The following is a 17,583-nucleotide window of genomic DNA, read 5'->3' as shown; positions in this document are numbered from 1 at the left end:
GTGCTTTTAAGAACTTTTAATTGAAAGGTTCTTTGAGGAACCTATAATGGTTCTTCTATGGCATCACTTTGTTTTTAAGAGTGAAAGGTTCTTAATGGGATAAATTAAAATAATCTAACTAATGCATGAAGATTTACATTAATTTATGTATAACAGAGCTGTTCCTGTCACCTTCATTTTAGGCTGCTGACCTCTTGATTTCATAACTCAGACACCCATTGTGCAAATCTGAAAGGTCATAAGCTTTAAAATAGCTTTTAAGAGTTTTGGTATTTATAGACACACCTTTTGATTCCATCGCCATGGGCAATGCTGTGAAAACATTTAAAAGTGCCCTGGCTGGAGAGAATATGTCAGCCACCATCCCATTCATTCTATGCTAATGAAACATTAACTTATTCATGCTATTATGTAATTATTATTTTTTTTTTTTTCAAATATGCTAATTAAAAAGTTTCTTGCATCATCATGCAAATGTATAAAAGAACATCTCAAATAAAAATAACTTTTATGTCTGTATGAAATGATGTGATGGTGACAATAAGCAGCGTATGTTTGAATACAGTATACTGTAAATATGCAAATGCGATTTGTGAGCTAGATTTTTAGCATATGACAAAAAAAATATAGGTCTACTGAATGCCTTGGAATACTTGGAATATAGTGAATGTGTCATGGGATAGTTGAATGCTTATAGAAAAGAGCAGCATGAACATTTTGCAAAAGTGTTCCACAGAAGAAAGCAAGTCAAAGGAGAAACAACATGATGGTATATTACATAGTAGCTATATTATATTATCAGTGGTATTAATGGAAAACATAATACAACATAATAAAATGTTCTGTTTGTTCTCATGTATCTAAAGGATGTTTCTACCATTAAAATGTGTTCCAGGCATCCACACTGAAGCAACAGGACTTCAGCACCTCGTCTGAGCTCCTCACCCACCTCCCATCCTCTCTCTCTTTCTTAGTGAGTACAGCCCTGCCTTTAAGGGGAGGGTAAGATAAGAGTCCACATACAGACCCCTGAAATCCTCCTCAGAGCCACAGTCCCATAATCAACACCGCACAGACAGCTCGCGCGGGGCAGTGCACGCGCTGGACATTGATAAGAAAACTGCAAGACCAGGAGTTTTAATTTAACTTCCATTAATGTCGCTTTCATTAGAGGCAATGCGAAGACGAAGGGACCCTCGTGTACTACACATGGAACATCTTGGATTGGAAAGACTTTTTTATATATAAATTTTCTATATATTTAATCAACGGTGATGTGGAGTTAATAGTGATATTTTGTACCAAACAAAGGGACCGCACGCGCACCACTTTATAGGCCTATTATAAAATACGTTTTTTATTTAAAAAAAAAAAAAAAGTCCTGTTTGACTGCTAAAACATTTTATATAAATTTGAATTACTTTTTTAAAATTTACATGACTGAACAGGTATTTTAGATGACCGTTTTCTCAGATAATATTAAGAGACGTCTTTATTGGACTGGACCATGTAAATCTATGATTAAATAACCGCCATCTGAGGAATCCGGGATTTTGGTGCTTCGCCTGGAAAAAAAAAAAAAAAAAAACTCTTCACTTTAATCCGCAAACTGCCTTTCAAAGGACTTCAAATGGGCCACTTGCTCCTCAGAAAAGAGACTCATTCTGCCGTGGAGGGCAATTTGAATGTTTGCGCACTGAGAGGAATGTCGAGCCTGCAGAGCCGCTGAGGGACTCGAACTGCTGCTTAATTAACCCGATATTTGCTCGCGAGTCGGAGTCCAGTGCTGAGCGTCTCGTGCGCGTCTCTCTAAATGCGCGCTGTCCCGCGGAGCCCCGCAGCGGCACGGCAGCAAGATGAGATCGCGGATCCCGCTACTTCTCGCGGTACTTGCGGCGGCGTGTCTGCGGTTTGGCAGTGCGGAGGTAAGAGCGACTCAATGGACATTCTAATGATTGCTGTCTGGGAGAGTTCATTGGTTGGTTCCTTATAGGCCTAGTTCTTTAACAATACACATTAGTAAGTTTTATTTTTTATCTGACAATTAAAGCATTTTTTTTTTTTTTTTTTGTTAATGACTTGTTTTATAGAGTGGACAGGGATATAGAACATTCAAATTAAATAAGCTGTTATTATTTACTCCCCCTCATGTTTTTTTCCAAACAATTTTTTGGTTCTCCATAAGAGTTTATGGTGATAAGCCCCAAAAAGGACAAAAAGCAGGCAAAAGTCTCAATACTCATATTCTTTTAGAGCCAGATAGATGTCTATTGGGAACAAGCCAAAATTGAAGTTTTTTTTTTCCCAGAAAATCTTCCCCTCTGCTGTAGCTCTTCACATTTTCAGTTTTATATAGCAACACATGTCGGAAGCAACAACTTGTATAAATGTTTTTTAAAATGGGCAAGATGCGTCTGCATGCTTTGACCTGAATGTTGAAAATCTTCCCTTCACTGCAACTCTTCAATTTAATTCTCGATTTCAGATATTAGAACTGTTGCATAGTTTGTTATGACCCATTAACCAATGGAAATTGACATTGTTAATGACCTGACATGACGTATTTTAAATCTGTACAATGAGGCAAATGAGATTTCAAAGCTTTTTCAAAGGGCATGGATTTCTAGGGAATAATTTAAATGTCAATCAGAACGTCTTCAGAATATTACACAAGAGTCTTATGGAATAGCCTACTTTTATTAATTTTTTTTTTTGTTGTACTTTTTGTAGTTTGACAGATGTCCCTTTATGGAAACATTCTTCCCAGTGCTTCAAAGCCTCTTTGAATATTATTACTGATAAATGAACTTTGCTGTGTAACCAGTGGCAACCCACAACATCATAAACCACCCATGGAGAATCATATGAAGAATTCTCCATGGTTGATTCTATGAAATGAATCAGTGATCTGATGCCTGAAGGCAAACTTGTAATCCTGATTGGTGCACCAAGGATTGTTGACATTTAGCATCCGAGATCTGCAGGTTCTAATGTGTTTGCCCTTCCTCTGACCATCACAGTTGTGCTGCATTAGGCACTCAATCAAAACCAAACCCCTCCAACCAAACCCACCCTCAAAACCTATAGGAAGTCATTTCTAAATCATGCACCTTTTCATGGAAGGATGTTCAAAATTGAATGCTTAAAATGTAATTCCTTGTTCGAAGGGAAGTGCATGATCAAAACTTATTTAAAAGCTGTGATTATGATCCCTCTCAACTTTAAGGTGTGCTTTTCGGGAGTTCCCCCATGTAAGAACATTATTTTTCATCTCTTCATGATGTGTGATTTGGGTGGAAAAATCCTGCTAGGTAAAAATTAGACAAGTACAACATATTCACTTGATTATATGTTTTCATTCACAGATAAAAATTAAAACCATACAGACATGCAATATTATTTCTTGCAGCTACACAAACTGATGGCTGTGCATATTTGCATGTGTTATGATATGGGCATGTGTGTGTGTGAGAGAGAGCATTGTCAGCAGATGTGCAATTATGTATCATTACTCCCCAACATTGCCTGTGCATTCCACCACTCCTCCACAATCCCAGAATGCTCTGGGCCTGACCTTCACTCTCTGATGATATAGCAACAGGGCTTAGGGGTTGTAGTTCAGCACACTCCACCATCCCACACCAATTCATTGGCTTGTTTGGATACGGCAACCTGCAAGTGTCATCTTAAATGGCTTTTTTTTTTTTTTTTTTTTTTTTTGATATTCTGATTTTTGCTTAAATGTAATAATGTTTATTTTATTTTGAAAATATTTCATTATTTATAATGTAATAGATAATATTTAATTAATTATTTTTCTAATTAAGTCAAGTCTTTTCCATTAGGAAAGAAAAATACAAATTAAATCTCTTTAATATCTCAGATGCAATCATTTCAAATATGTCTTTCCTTTCTGAAGAGATCTCAATAATGCCTCATACTGTTATCAGATTTGACCAAAGTCAAACTAAAGTCAGAAATCTGAATATTAACTCAAACGTTTACCAAAATGTACTAAATTATCTCAACTTTTCCTCTGTATGTCAACAATTTTCTCATTTGTTTAGAAGAAATGTCTGAAATGAAGGTGATACATAAACGAGAGCAACATTAAATCTCCTGAGCTTTGCAACCTCTGCGAATATACATTTCCTCTTGGTCTATTCTATTCTATTCTATTCTATTCTATTCTATTCTATTCTATTCTATTCTATTCTATCTGTGTGTGTGTGGTCTTTTTGTGTGCCATCTGGAGTCTGTATGTGTATTTTTTGTCCAAGTGTGATGCTATATACTTACATTGGGTAGCCATAAAGCAATTTAGTGTGTTTGTGTGATGTATTATAAATGTCTATGAATCAAATAGGTGTGAATTAGTGTGTGTTAAGGTGTATTTAAAGACTTGCACAGTTTTACAAAAGATTTTCAGTTTCAAATGAATGCTGTTTTCAGTTGGTCTTTCTTTTCATCAAAGAATCCTTAAGAAATATATCACAGTTTCCACAAAAATATTATCAACTTCAACATTGATAATAATTGATAAAATCAGCTTCACCATCACGGGAATAAATTACATTTGAAATTATATTTAAGAATAGAACACTTTTTTTAATTGTATAATAATATTTCACGTTATTACTGTATTTTTAAAGTCTTCATTCGAAGACATTTTACAAAATCTTATCAACCCCAAACTTTTAAGGCAGCAGCTATTTGTACTAAGTGAAAATAGCATATTAGCGATAGATGTTATTTATACTAAGTGAAAATAGCAATATATTCTATTTACACCATGTAAAAGTATCAGTTCTTTACAATAAGAGTAAATAATAATTAGATGCTATCTATACTTTATATTGGCAGATGCTATTTGCACCTCAATATTTTTGCACATTAACAGGATGCAATAATATCATAGAGTGTAAATGATTATATTTTTTAAAATTATTAAATGGATGCTGCCTTATTGGGAGAATAAAAACCCTCCCTAACCCTACCCAATATACACTTTTAATATTATTAAACATTGTTAGACATTGGTGGGCAGAGCTAGTGTAAATAGCGTTTGCCAACAAGGGACCCTGTTTGCACTTAGTGTAAATAGACACTCCAAACTTGGCAATGGTAGTGTTGCATTTTCATTCTATCCGTCTGTGCTGTGATGAGTTCAGTGTCAAGAAATCACTGTGACAACATTTTATCAACGTCCAAATGTTTACCTGCTTATTTATGTCCTGGTATGCACTATAGATCTGAATTGAAATCATGCTGTGGTGTTGGCAGAAGTTCATGCATGCACAACTGGATGATAGAGCGCTTGAGAATGTGAGAAGAAATTAAAGATGGAAAACTGATGATTCACAAGATTTATGCATTTGGACAAAACAGGATCACTGGGCTTCTCTAAGCTCCCAAGAGTGTAAAATACACCAGTGATTCACCATGCATCCATTTCTGTTGAATAATAAGTGCATACCGCAAGAGGTGCGGCAAATTTAGAATGTTTCTTAACATTTGGCACGCTTGTATTCCTGCATTTGTTCTGCCCATGCAAAACTGTCTGAATCACCAGCCAGTAATGTGACTGATTTCCCTTATCACGCCGATAACTGAAATACTCCATCCTTCCGGTAGCCTCCCTCATCCATCTCTCTCTTTCTCCTCCTCAAACTCACCTTTTCTCCATCTCTCCATCCCCCACTTCCTCTCTGCCCTCTTTCCTGTGTCCTGCATAAATGCTACCAGATGAGACGGAGGAGACGAGGGTCAATGGCCCCTGTCTGGACATGCCGTATGAACAGGGCTATTGTGTCCCCAAGACCTGCATTGACACCCTGAGACAAACCAGTGTCCATAATGCTCTGTCTCACTGTCACACACTCAAACACACACACCACATTCATATTATTTTATATATGCGCTCTTTGGAACACTTGATTCTGATTGGTCATTCAGAGTTCTGCGCTCAAATGTTGTTATAATCGACTCTAATTGCATTTATCTGACTTAGCTATTAACAAAATTATATTGTTTTATTGTAATTTATTAAGATATTTTAAAACTGTATTTCATATTTTGGATAATTATCCATATGTATATATTTTAATTAAACTATTAGTTAATGTTGCATGTACATTTATTTATTTTGTATATATCAAGTGGGATAACAAAAAGTCCATAGGTCATAATGACAATTTCTGGGTTAATCGCAATCTTGGCTGACTGACGGTTGTTTATATTTCTATTTAAATATATTTTAAAATGTAATTTATTCCTGTGATGTCAAAGCTGAATTTTCAGCATCATTACTCCAGTCTTTAGTGTCACATGATCCTTCAGAAATCATACTAATATGATGATTTGTATAACAATAAATAACATTTATTGTTATTATCAATGTTGAAAACAGTTGCTGCTTAATATTTTTGTGGAAACCGTGATACATTATTTTTAGGATTCTTTGATGAATCGAAAGTTCAAAAGAACAGCATATAGAACTTTTTGAAAACAATTTAAAAGTCTTTTCTCTCACTTTTGATCAATTTAATGGAACTTTTGCGGAAAGAAAGAATTAATTTCTTTAAAAAAAAAAAAAAAAACTGCTGGTTTTGGTAACTGCTGATTATTTCTAACACGTCAGTTCCTTTTCCTCTCTCTTCTAGGCTGATCCTCTCCCGGCCGCTGTGGTTGAGTTGGTGAAGGGTGGATCTGTGACTTCTATTCAGGACCTGCAGTTTCTACTGTTCTCTGAATCCATAGGTAAATCAGCTCTCTTAGAATTGCTCACATACTGGAAATCTCACAGAGATTGCATGAGTCATTCTTCATGGCACAAAATGGCACAGACAGATATTTAAAGTGTGAAGATATAATATAATTCCTCTATTTTCTGTTATTGAAGCTCTTTTTACATTTTTTTCTAAGCCTAATGTATGGATTTAGTGACTCTCTAGACACTGTAGTGACCTGTACTGTAGCTGTCAAATGTATTTGGTATTTTAGAGGTGCATGCTGTTTAATATGTAGCTAATTTGAAGTGTTTTTTGATAAAGTTTCAAAATACTTCTGACAATCCTGGAGGCAATTATTGCCCTTTAATAAAAATGTTAATTATGACTCTGGGCTACAACACTCCAGTATCACACACTTAATACAGAATGCATCTTGAATACTTATTACAAAGCACCTTTTTGTCTTTGAACCGTATGTTGTCTTCATTTAGATTTAAAGCATTTAGACACCCTTATCCAGAGTTACTTAAGTGCTTTAGCTTCATGTGACAAAAGAGCACATCCAAAACCATTAAGAAAACCTTATGTGTGGTATGATGTGCCAGTCCTCTTCTACTGTTATTTTCATCCCTAGAAAAAAGTTGAAAGGGTCTGCCATTACATGAGTTCATGCATATTTACCACTAATTTGCTACCTGTTCATGTTTGAAAGTTGCTGTTATTTTGTTCTCCAGAGGTTGAGCCAGACATTCATCATGAAAACGACACCAGCAACCGTCTGCCACGGAGTCTTCTGGGTTAGTACTCTGCTCTTCTTCTCTTTTCTTGCTTGTTGCTGTATCATCATGTTTTATTCTCCTTTAGTTGTCATTATTTGTTAAATGTGTATTTATTTTCTTATAGCCTTTATTCTAAACCTATATTTTATTATATATTATTTTAGTGGCTTAATTCTTATGGACTATTATATTGATTGTGTGTCAGTGTACGACATGTGCTTTCAAATAATGCTCATCACAACAACCTTCCAAAGTCAGCAAATCTCTCTGTCATTCATCATCATTATTACCAGACAGGATCATAAGCAGAGTTTTATAAATGCCGAGGTCCCATAATGTCACTGTCAATGTCAACTTTCAATATTAATATAGCACCATTACAAACAACAAATTGTTGACCAAGGTGCTGTGTAATATATCAAAGACCATCAAAATTAAAACCATACAACATAGCAGATTACAAACACAGACAAGACCAGAAACTCCACAAATCAGCTACGATTAAAAAGCCAGAGAAAACAGATGTGTTTTGAGTTTTACTTTGTTTTAGCAACACTTTTGGAGGCCAATGCAAAGAAATTTAAACCGGAGTAATGTGCTCTCCCTTGGATCACCCTTTCAAAGCCCCTAAAAGAAAGAAATGATTTTACCTTAGCTAGGACTCGACGATGAAAAAAAAAAAATGGTTTTGACCTGTTTTGTCAAATTTAAGAGCACTACCAATGTTTAAACAAGGTGTGCTAACAGCTTCTGAAGATTCAGTTTTGCCAATCTTTTCAATCTCAGTTTTGCCTTTATTGAGGTGAAGAAAATTCAAGGACATTTGGGCCTTTACGTCAATTAGACGAGCCACCAGAGTATTCAAACCCCTCTTGTTAGATCCCAGGGGCAGATAGATTTGGATATCATCAGCATAACAATATAAAGAGATACCAAGTTTCTTAAAAATCGACACCAAAGGAAGCACAAGGAGAACAAAATCGGAACAAAAATAGAACCTTGAGGAACACCAAAAGTAAAAGAAGCTGCACCTGAAGTGAATTCACCAATACTAACAGAAAAGCTTCTATTATTAAAATAAGATTGAAACCATTTATGATCACCTGAATGCTCACATGGTGCTCCAAACATGAGATGAAAACAGCATGGTCAGTTGTGTCAAACACTCAAATCTAACTGCGCTAACACAGCAGACTTGCCGGAATCGACAGAATATCGTTTATAACTTTTACCAGTGCTGTTTCTGTGGAGTGGTATTTTCTAAAACCTGATTGGAAAACTTAAAAAATCTTGTTTTCATCCAGAAAGCTCTGTAGTTTGTGAAACACTATTTTCTCCAAGATTTTGGACATAAAAGAAAGGTTGGAGACTGGCCTAAAATTTGTCAAAACTCTCAGGTCTAAAATTGTCTGATTAAGATTCACTAGCTGCAGGTCAAAAGAGTCAATAAGGCTCAAAAATTCTTTGGCTAAAGAATGTAGCTGTACGTTTAAATCCCCAAGAATAAAACACCTGTCAAAATTGGGAATGATTCCCCTTAAAAAGTCTGAAAAGGGGTGTTTGAGGCTTGAGATTAAGAGGCCCTTGACGACCGACCTGTGAGCAAGCACCTGTAAAAATCGAGTCTTATATGTTTCCCATGTAGTTCATTTTTGTCTGTGTGTTTCTGTGTTTGTCTGCAGATGCTCAGCCCGCTCAGCAAGCCATCTGTAAGGTCAGGACTGAAGTCATCGAGGTCACACGCTCCATGTTGGACCGTAGCAATGCAAATTTCCTGTTGTGGCCTCCGTGTGTGGAGGTGCAAAGGTGTTCGGGCTGCTGTAACACCAAGAGCATGCAGTGTGTTCCTGTACTTACACACACACGATACCTACAGGTACACACACACTCTTTTCAAGAGCGTACTTACTAGGGGTGTAACAATACACTCATGTCACATTTTGGTTTGATACTGATCTCACGATATGATACTCTCACAAGAAAGAACAAAGACAAAATAGTAAAAAGGTACATTTTTTAAAAAAAATTATTATTATTGCTTCTAAGACATATGATACACAGTTAACAAAAAAGTACTGTTCATTAAAATGATTTTTTATTACATCGGAGTGTGGACTTGAAATGGTGATATGAAAAATTCATAGTTGGGTACAGAGTGAAAAAAATCACTCTGTCCCTAACTACATACATTTAAAAAGTTTTAAATATTGTATTTTATTAAAAAAATTATTTTATTTTTCATTTATTAATAATAATTAATAAACATGGAAGCTCAAATGTGTGACATTCTGGGTTTACCATATTTGATGCTAAATTTAAACTTTAAACTTTCATTTTGGGTAAACTAAATTGTCGCTATCCACAATACATACTGTTGCATTTCTGTATTGTGATATAATGTTGACACAATATATTGTTACACCCCTAGTACTTACCATACACTCTCAGAAATAAAAATGTACAAAAGCTGTCACTGTGGCTGTACCCTTTCAAAAGGTACTAATATGTACCTTTAAGATACTAATATGCACCATTTAAGGGGTAAACAAGGTACAAAGGTGTACATTTTAAAAGGGTAATACCCAAGTGACAGCTTTTGCATATGCACCATTTTCAGTTTCCTCTCCTCTTCATCCTCAGGTGATGAAGATACAGTATGTGAACAAGCGGCCGCTCTATGATAAGGCCGTCGTCTCCGTCCTCGACCATGTAGAGTGCCGCTGTCAGCCGGCTCCTCGGCCCGCACAGCGCCGGAAACCATCCAGCCAAAAAATGGATGCACGGGATCGTTCGGGGAAAACTCGACCCAAAGTTGAGCTCCATAGCAGGGATGAACTCAAACACAACCAGAGGTTAAGCCTGGAGGACCTGTTCAGTCACAGCTGGCTGCCCAAAGAGAGGTTCTCTGAATCTGGAGCACCAGACACTTTCCATTTCGGCCGTGATGGCTGGGATCGGAACGAGACGCAATATGGAGGGGGCAAAGGTCATCATCGCCACCCTGCAGATGGGAGGAGACACAGCAATACGAATGGCACGTCAACACAGGGAACGACGGCTCCACTGCCGAATCATACCGAGCAGGAAGAAACTGATTCGTCACTGCACAATGTTACACAATTCGAATCACAGAGTAATGCCAACCAAAGTACAACCAATCAGACATCAGAATATAATATGGGGACATTGGAATTATCCAATCAGACTTTTAAGCACCAGTCAAATCTCACGCAAGAAATCGAAAAATTGCGAACAACCAATCAGACAGACCAACTTGCTTTCAATGCCACAGAAACAGCCAGTCAGAATCTGGGAGATGTAGAGGAGAACGGTCAGAAAGTGAGAGGTGAGACCTCAGATGTAGAGGCGAAGGAAGAGGAGCGAGAGCAGGGACAAATGGACAGAAAGGCCAAGGAGGAGGAGATGGAAGACCTGCTGCTACAGCACAAACTCCTAGAGGAGCAGAAACACAAACATCACCTCAAAGTACAACAGACGAATATACAGCCGGACGAGAAACTACAGCAGCTTCATCATAAACAACAACACACTTATACAACCACACAACCGCCAGGTAAAACACCAAAACACACAAACAAACACAAATTTTTCCATTTATCCATGTTTTGCCACTGAAATTAGTCATAGTCAGCTGGAAAATACAGTAGCACATTTGACTTAAAGGATTAGTTCACTTCAGAAATAAAATTTCCTGATAATTTACTCACTCCCATGTCATCCAACATGTTTATGTCTTTCTTCAGTAGAAAAGAAATGAGGAAAACATTTTAGGATTTTTCTCCATATAGTGGACTTCACTGGGGTACAACGGGTTGAAGGTCCAAATAGCAGTTTCAGTGCAGCTTCAAAGGGCTCTACATGATCCCAGCTGAAGAATAAGGGTCTTATCTAGCGAAACAATCTGTCATTTTCTAATAAAAATATACTTTTTAACCACAAATGCTCGTCTTGCGCTAGCTCTGCGATGCGCCACGCATTATGTTATCATGTTGGAAAGGTCAAGCGTGACGTAGGCGGAAGTACCACGGTAGGGTGAAAACCTTAATATCATTTTCTCCTCCAACTTCAAAATCGTCCGACATCGCTGTTTTACATTTTTTGTAAAGGCCGTTTGACTTAGTCTTTGCATGTTCGCTTTGTAAACACTTGCTCGGTACTTCTGCCAACGTCACGTGTGACCTTTCCAACGTGATTACGTAATGCGTGGCACATCGCAGAGCAGTGCAAGATGAGCATTTATGGTTAAAAACGATATTTCTATTTTTATTAGAAAATGGCAGTTTCGCTAGATAAGACTCTCGTTCCTCGTCTGGGATCATGTAGAGCCCTTTGAAGCTGCACTGAAACTGCAGTTTGGACCTTCAACCCATTGGTAGACATTGAAGTCCACTATAAGGAGAAAAATTCTAGAAAGTTTTCCTCAAAAACCATTTTCAGTTTCTTTTCGACTGAAGAAAGAAAGACATAAACATCTTGGATGACATGGGGGTGAGTAAATTATCAGGAAATTTTAATTCTGAAATGAACTAATCCTTTAGATAGATAGATAGATAGATAGATAGATAGATAGATAGATAGGTAGATAGATAGATAGATTCAATACAACACAACAATACTGCACAACACTGCAAAATCAGAATAAAATATAGATAGATTCAAAGTTGATTTTCCTTGTTGCAAACAGGAACTACATCTCCTCCTCTGCAACATCTCCCTGCACACAAACCTCACAGGCCACCTCCTCACCCCCCGAAAAGGAGGAGAAAACAACGTAATCGTATCAGCAAGTCTGCCATGAGAGCCCTTCTCATGTAACACAAACATACACAGGTGAGCTGCTCAGATTAGCAAAATACTAAAATAAAATACCACTTAATATATAGTAAAATGTTTAAGGGTAACAGCATTTAATGCAGTATCCTGACTATGCCTTTTTTCTCTCTCACTGTCTCGCAGATAGATGTTCAGATGGATGCAATTTCACCCATATGAGTTCTTATTTATGTAACCAGTGTGTCCAAGGACATTAAGAGTTGCGGCACTAATCACTTTTCAAAGAACATCTGCAACTCACCTCTCACACCCTGCTGTTCTCCTTCTCTGCTCAAAGTCATGAGGAAAAGGACAGTCCTGACACAGAAGATGCTTGCATGGAGGATTGCTGCAGGTTCTCTTCCAAAGATTCGCTGTGCTCCAGTTGGCTCTTTGAATGGACATTCAGCCTTCTAGCTCCAAAAATCCTAGAAGTGGGACTTGAGAACCATGTAAATCAGGAAGTTCAGAAGATCAGAAGCATGAAACAATTCATGAACACTGATCAGAGAAACTGAGTAATAGTATTATGCTGGGTCAGTATGCTGTGGTAAACATCCTGTTCAGCACAGACCTAGTAAAAGGTGGAAGAGAATAGCCTAAAAAAAACTATAAAGAAAACCAGTAGTTATATCTGTGCTACATCTCACCTTTCTTTTTGAATCACCCAAAAAAGCGGTTGCAATTTTCAGTAATGTTGTGGAATCAGTGCTGAAAATGAGGCTTGGATTTCATGAAGCAGCTGACCATAGTTTTTTTCCCCTGGTCAAGTATTATCAAAAATAAATCTTTAAAAAAGCACACTATTTCCAGGGATGCACTCGAAACATGTTATTTTATGCCATATTTCAAACTATGTGCTTTATACCTAAAACATACAGAGACAGAAAACGCTTGAACAACTTTGTATTTTAATATATTACCAGTCAAGTTGTTTGCAGTATCATTAGTTATTATTTAAGCGATTCTTAACACTGGAAATTCACACAGGATAAAGCAAGGGAATGCATTTCTGTCTCAATTAATTCTTCAGACCTCTAAGAGTGTAAAGGTGCTACATAACACAAAGCAGTAAGAGTTTTATTCATTAATATTATTTATTCTTTTGTAAATCTGTTCTGTTCACAGCAGGCCCAGTGTTTCATCATAGTCTTACAACACCAGAAGACCAAAATGTGGATTATTTTTAGTATGTTCATGTACAGATGGTCTGTTTTGGATCTTTACTAAACCTTGCAGATTGTGCAGAATTTGCACTCTTTTTATATTAAGAATAAAATTTAAACACTAACCATTAAGGTGTAATACCTGGTCTCATTAAGATTTTTTTTTTTTACATTTGTTGTGTAATTTTAATATGATTTAATGTTGTAATCTTTTAAAAGGTTATTACCACTATACCTTCAGTTAGGAAACGAATACAAAGCTATTTAGATCCTCACATGCACTTCATTTGTTGCGCACAGTCTTTAACTAATTTGGTAGACACTTTTATTTAAAGCAGCATGTTTCCTGGGAATCAAAGCCATGAACTTGGGGTTGCTAGCTCTATGCATACCAGTTAAGCTACATAAACTTGTTTTCAGCACAGTGAATTAATAATGGTGTGTTTTTCCTCTTTTACCCTGATAAAACTAGCTTATTCCCACCTCATTTGCCCAGAAAACTTCACTTCTGTACTTACAGTATCTGCCAGCAGCATTTCATTTTCATTTTGGCTGGTTTATGATTGAATTTGGCAGAGGGTTTTGATCCCATGTTTGTCACATTTTGCAAACTTACCCTACACCAGTCAAATGTTTGGGGTCAGTAAGTTTTCAGCAAAAATTGATCAAAGGTGACTAAGACATTTATAATGTTACAAAATGTCTATTTTTTTAAAAAAAAATGTTCTTTTGAACAAACAATATTAAGCAGCAGAACTGTGATTAACATTAATAATAATCAAAAATGTTTCTTGAGCAGCAAATCAGCATATTAGAATGATTTCAGAAGGATCATGTGACACTGAAGACTGGAGTAATGATGCTAAAAATTCAGCTCTGCATCACAGAAATAAATCACCTTTAAAAAATAGAAAACAATTTTTAAGGGCATAGCACAGAAGGTGCGAAGGCATCGGTATCCGATTTCTTATTCTTTTTCTTCTTCTGCTCTTGAGTGAAAATAATTAAATTTGGCACACCGATAGAGGACAGTCTGAACATTATCCACAGCAATTCTGGAGTCTCTAACTTCCTCTATCGCCACCAACTGCCCAAATTTGCTAGAAGCAAAATTCTTTTTTTATCTTATTCCTCGGCTCAAGACTATTCGAAAAGCAACAATGTCATTTATCGTCATTAAAATTTTTCCACCATTTTGAACTTTACAAAAAACCTACTTTTTAGAGCTTGTTCTAGACAGTTTGTCCGATTTCACCAAAATTGGCTCACATCATCTTCAGACCGTTCTGGCAAAAAGTTATTAAAAGCTTTTTGATAAACCAAACAAATTCTTGAATAATGTGCGAACAAATTCGACGAAGAGCACATCAAAATGGATGCGAGGCTGTATCTCCACAACACTTTAGTGTATTAAGACGAAACTTGGTACATGTCATTAGAACCATGACCTGAGGCTACTTGCAGCATTTCGGCATAGTGCCACCTACTGTTCAGGAGATATGAAAAATAGCTTTTTTTGCTTATAACTTCTGATTTGGTCAAAAATCATTAAACTGGTGTCTGTTGATTCAGTGCAGCATACCAAATTGAATACCAATTTTCCCGTATCTGCCATTTTGTTGTAAAATGCTGTCTTTTATGAATACATTAGCATATCATTACAGAACTCAGTGTCATCAACACCATGCCCTGAATGTGCTGAAAAGTTTCAGAACAAAATTTATAATGGAAATTCAAAAAATGTACATATTTTAATGAAACTTTTCATGAGACGGTCGAATCTGGTGTCTACCATTTTGAATTTCTTTGAAAACCTACTTTTTCAAACTCCTCCTAGAATGTTGGTCCGATTTTCACCAAAATTGGCTCAGATCATCTTCAGACTATGCCAGTTATTAAAAGCTTTCTGATAGACCAAACCATTCTTGAATAATGCATCAACAAATTTGAGGCTGTAACTCTGCAGTGCTTTGGCACATTGACACCAAACTTTGTATGTGTCATTGTCACCTCACACTGACCACACCACATTAACTTGGCAACAGAACCACCTATTAGTCAAAAGTGATAAACAATTCAATTGTTTTACTAGTGATTGTATTTGATTTTTCAGCCGTTTTACATAAAATGATCTAAAAATGTCTTTACTCATTGTTGCAGTTGGTCTGATGATCCCAGCTTGCATAACTCAAGCATAACTTTGCACAACATTTGTGCTTGTCTCCTTAATTGCAGCTATATTTTTTAATTGTAATAATAATTTCACAATGTTGCTGTTTTTACTGTAATTTTAAACAAATAAATGCAGCCTTTGCTGAGCATAAAAAACAGTTTAAAAATCTTACCCGACCCCAAATTTATGAACTGTAGTGAACAGATTAAACTATATCACAAAACTCAGGCCAGCCTGATGCAGTCCCACGGCCCTGTAAATGCTAAAGTGGGACGTCCCAGAAGTCCATTTATTCCCTCTCGCCACATGAAGTTCCACTGGCAGTTGGATGTCTTGGTGTTCCTGAAATGGGAGGAAAGTTTATTGCGTTGTTACTCAAGGGAGTCATGTTGTTTGTATTTGTTTTTGGGAAGGTGACAAATATGTTCCTGGACTAAAGGATCCTGATTAAAATTCCCCTGTTCGCTGAGCATAAAGTGGCCAAGAGGCTCTTTCTCAAGGGCACTGACAGATCTACAATCTTCAGCTAAGTTTTCTGGAACCAAACGGTGGATCTCTAAAGGTCTGTTTTAAAAACAACAAGACTGTATTTTTTCAGACCCCTGAACTCTAGCTATGATAAATAATCCATTCATGTTTGTAGCAGTACATTGTGCTTCACCATCATTTATGCAATGAAAAAAAAGGCCTATCATGCAGTTTGTTTTTGTTTGGTCTGTGTGTGAATTGTTGTGAGGGTGCCCTGCTCTGCTGCGGCCCACCCGAGCAGATGGACGCACTCCCTCACTTCATATCTGACTCGCTCCCTTGATAACTGGAATTTATGTGCTGAATTAATGCAATTAATTATGCGCCTCAGCATTCCTGTGGGAGGAGAGAGACAGTGAGAGCCAGTAAAGTGGATCCGCTCAGTGTTGGCATTGTACATCATGACCTTAGATGAGCTTAACATTTTTATGCATGAAGATTCAACTCAATCCTGGAATAAACTTCACTCTCAGTGGCAGTTAAACAGTTATACAATAATGTTAAGTACCTCACTCAATATTTTAAGTGTTTATATGTTTGTGTTATGTACTTTACCTCACTAAGAATGAATTACACCAACTATAGTGCTATTTATGCATTTTTGGCATGCATTTTAACATTTTACATGAATTTACATATTGGTGTCTGAAGTATCTACTGTATGACCAGAAGATTATCAAAATTACCTGTTTTTTTTATACACTGGAAATCAGTGTTATATTTTACTATTATTTATCGTAGTATTTTTATTTAAATAATTGAATTAGCCTTTATTTTAATTTAAATTTAATTTTAGTTTAAATTTTAGAAATATTGTTATTCCCTTTTGCCATTTTTATTAGTTTTTACAGTTCTATCTTTAATCAATTTTTTCCAGTTTACTGGAAAATTTAATCAAATTTAATCAATTTTTTCCTGTTTAATTTTAGTGCTTCAACTTAAACTTCTAATTTTTAAGTTTTTCATCTAATATATATATATATATGTGTATATATATATATATATATATATATATACACATAGTATATAAGGTCATGATAGAGGTCATGTCTCACATACATGTACAGTGTATGACGTCTACTTTAACTAAATTCAATTGTATTTTACTTTTGCTGCTCAAGAAAGTGATGTTACCATGGAAATGATAAATTATTTAATCCATTTCCTCTCTTGATTCCTACGATTTTATTAATACATTTTTATTACTCCAAAAGGAAGATATGTTTCCAACAGAGCAAAACAATCACTGAAATATCAGTATTACACTAGAAATTATTACTGAAGCCAAAGCAAAGATATTTACAAATAAAATCACTTAAATACTTGGCAACCATAAAAGGTCACATACTGAAAGATACCGCTAAGACAGAGAG

General features: G+C 36.2%; 1 protein-coding gene across 1 annotated transcript; it reads left to right on the top strand.

The window, feature by feature from the left end:
* Positions 1-1,030: 1,030 nt before the first annotated feature.
* On the top strand, positions 1,031-13,648 carry pdgfbb (platelet-derived growth factor beta polypeptide b). The gene is made up of 7 exons (XM_051886433.1): positions 1,031-1,925; positions 6,663-6,759; positions 7,466-7,528; positions 9,193-9,386; positions 10,151-11,084; positions 12,216-12,361; positions 12,488-13,648. The coding sequence occupies exons 1-6, from the start codon at positions 1,857-1,859 to the stop codon at positions 12,344-12,346; spliced, it is 1,488 nt and encodes a 495-aa protein (XP_051742393.1). The 5' UTR covers positions 1,031-1,856; the 3' UTR covers positions 12,347-12,361; positions 12,488-13,648.
* The last annotated feature ends 3,935 nt before the right edge of the window (positions 13,649-17,583 follow it).

The sequence above is a fragment of the Ctenopharyngodon idella genome, chromosome 3, assembly GCF_019924925.1.
Source record: "Ctenopharyngodon idella isolate HZGC_01 chromosome 3, HZGC01, whole genome shotgun sequence".
In the NCBI taxonomy this organism is placed as follows: domain Eukaryota; kingdom Metazoa; phylum Chordata; class Actinopteri; order Cypriniformes; family Xenocyprididae; genus Ctenopharyngodon; species Ctenopharyngodon idella.
The sequence above is the reverse complement of the archived record's forward strand: the minus strand, read 5'-3'. Positions and strand labels throughout refer to the sequence as shown.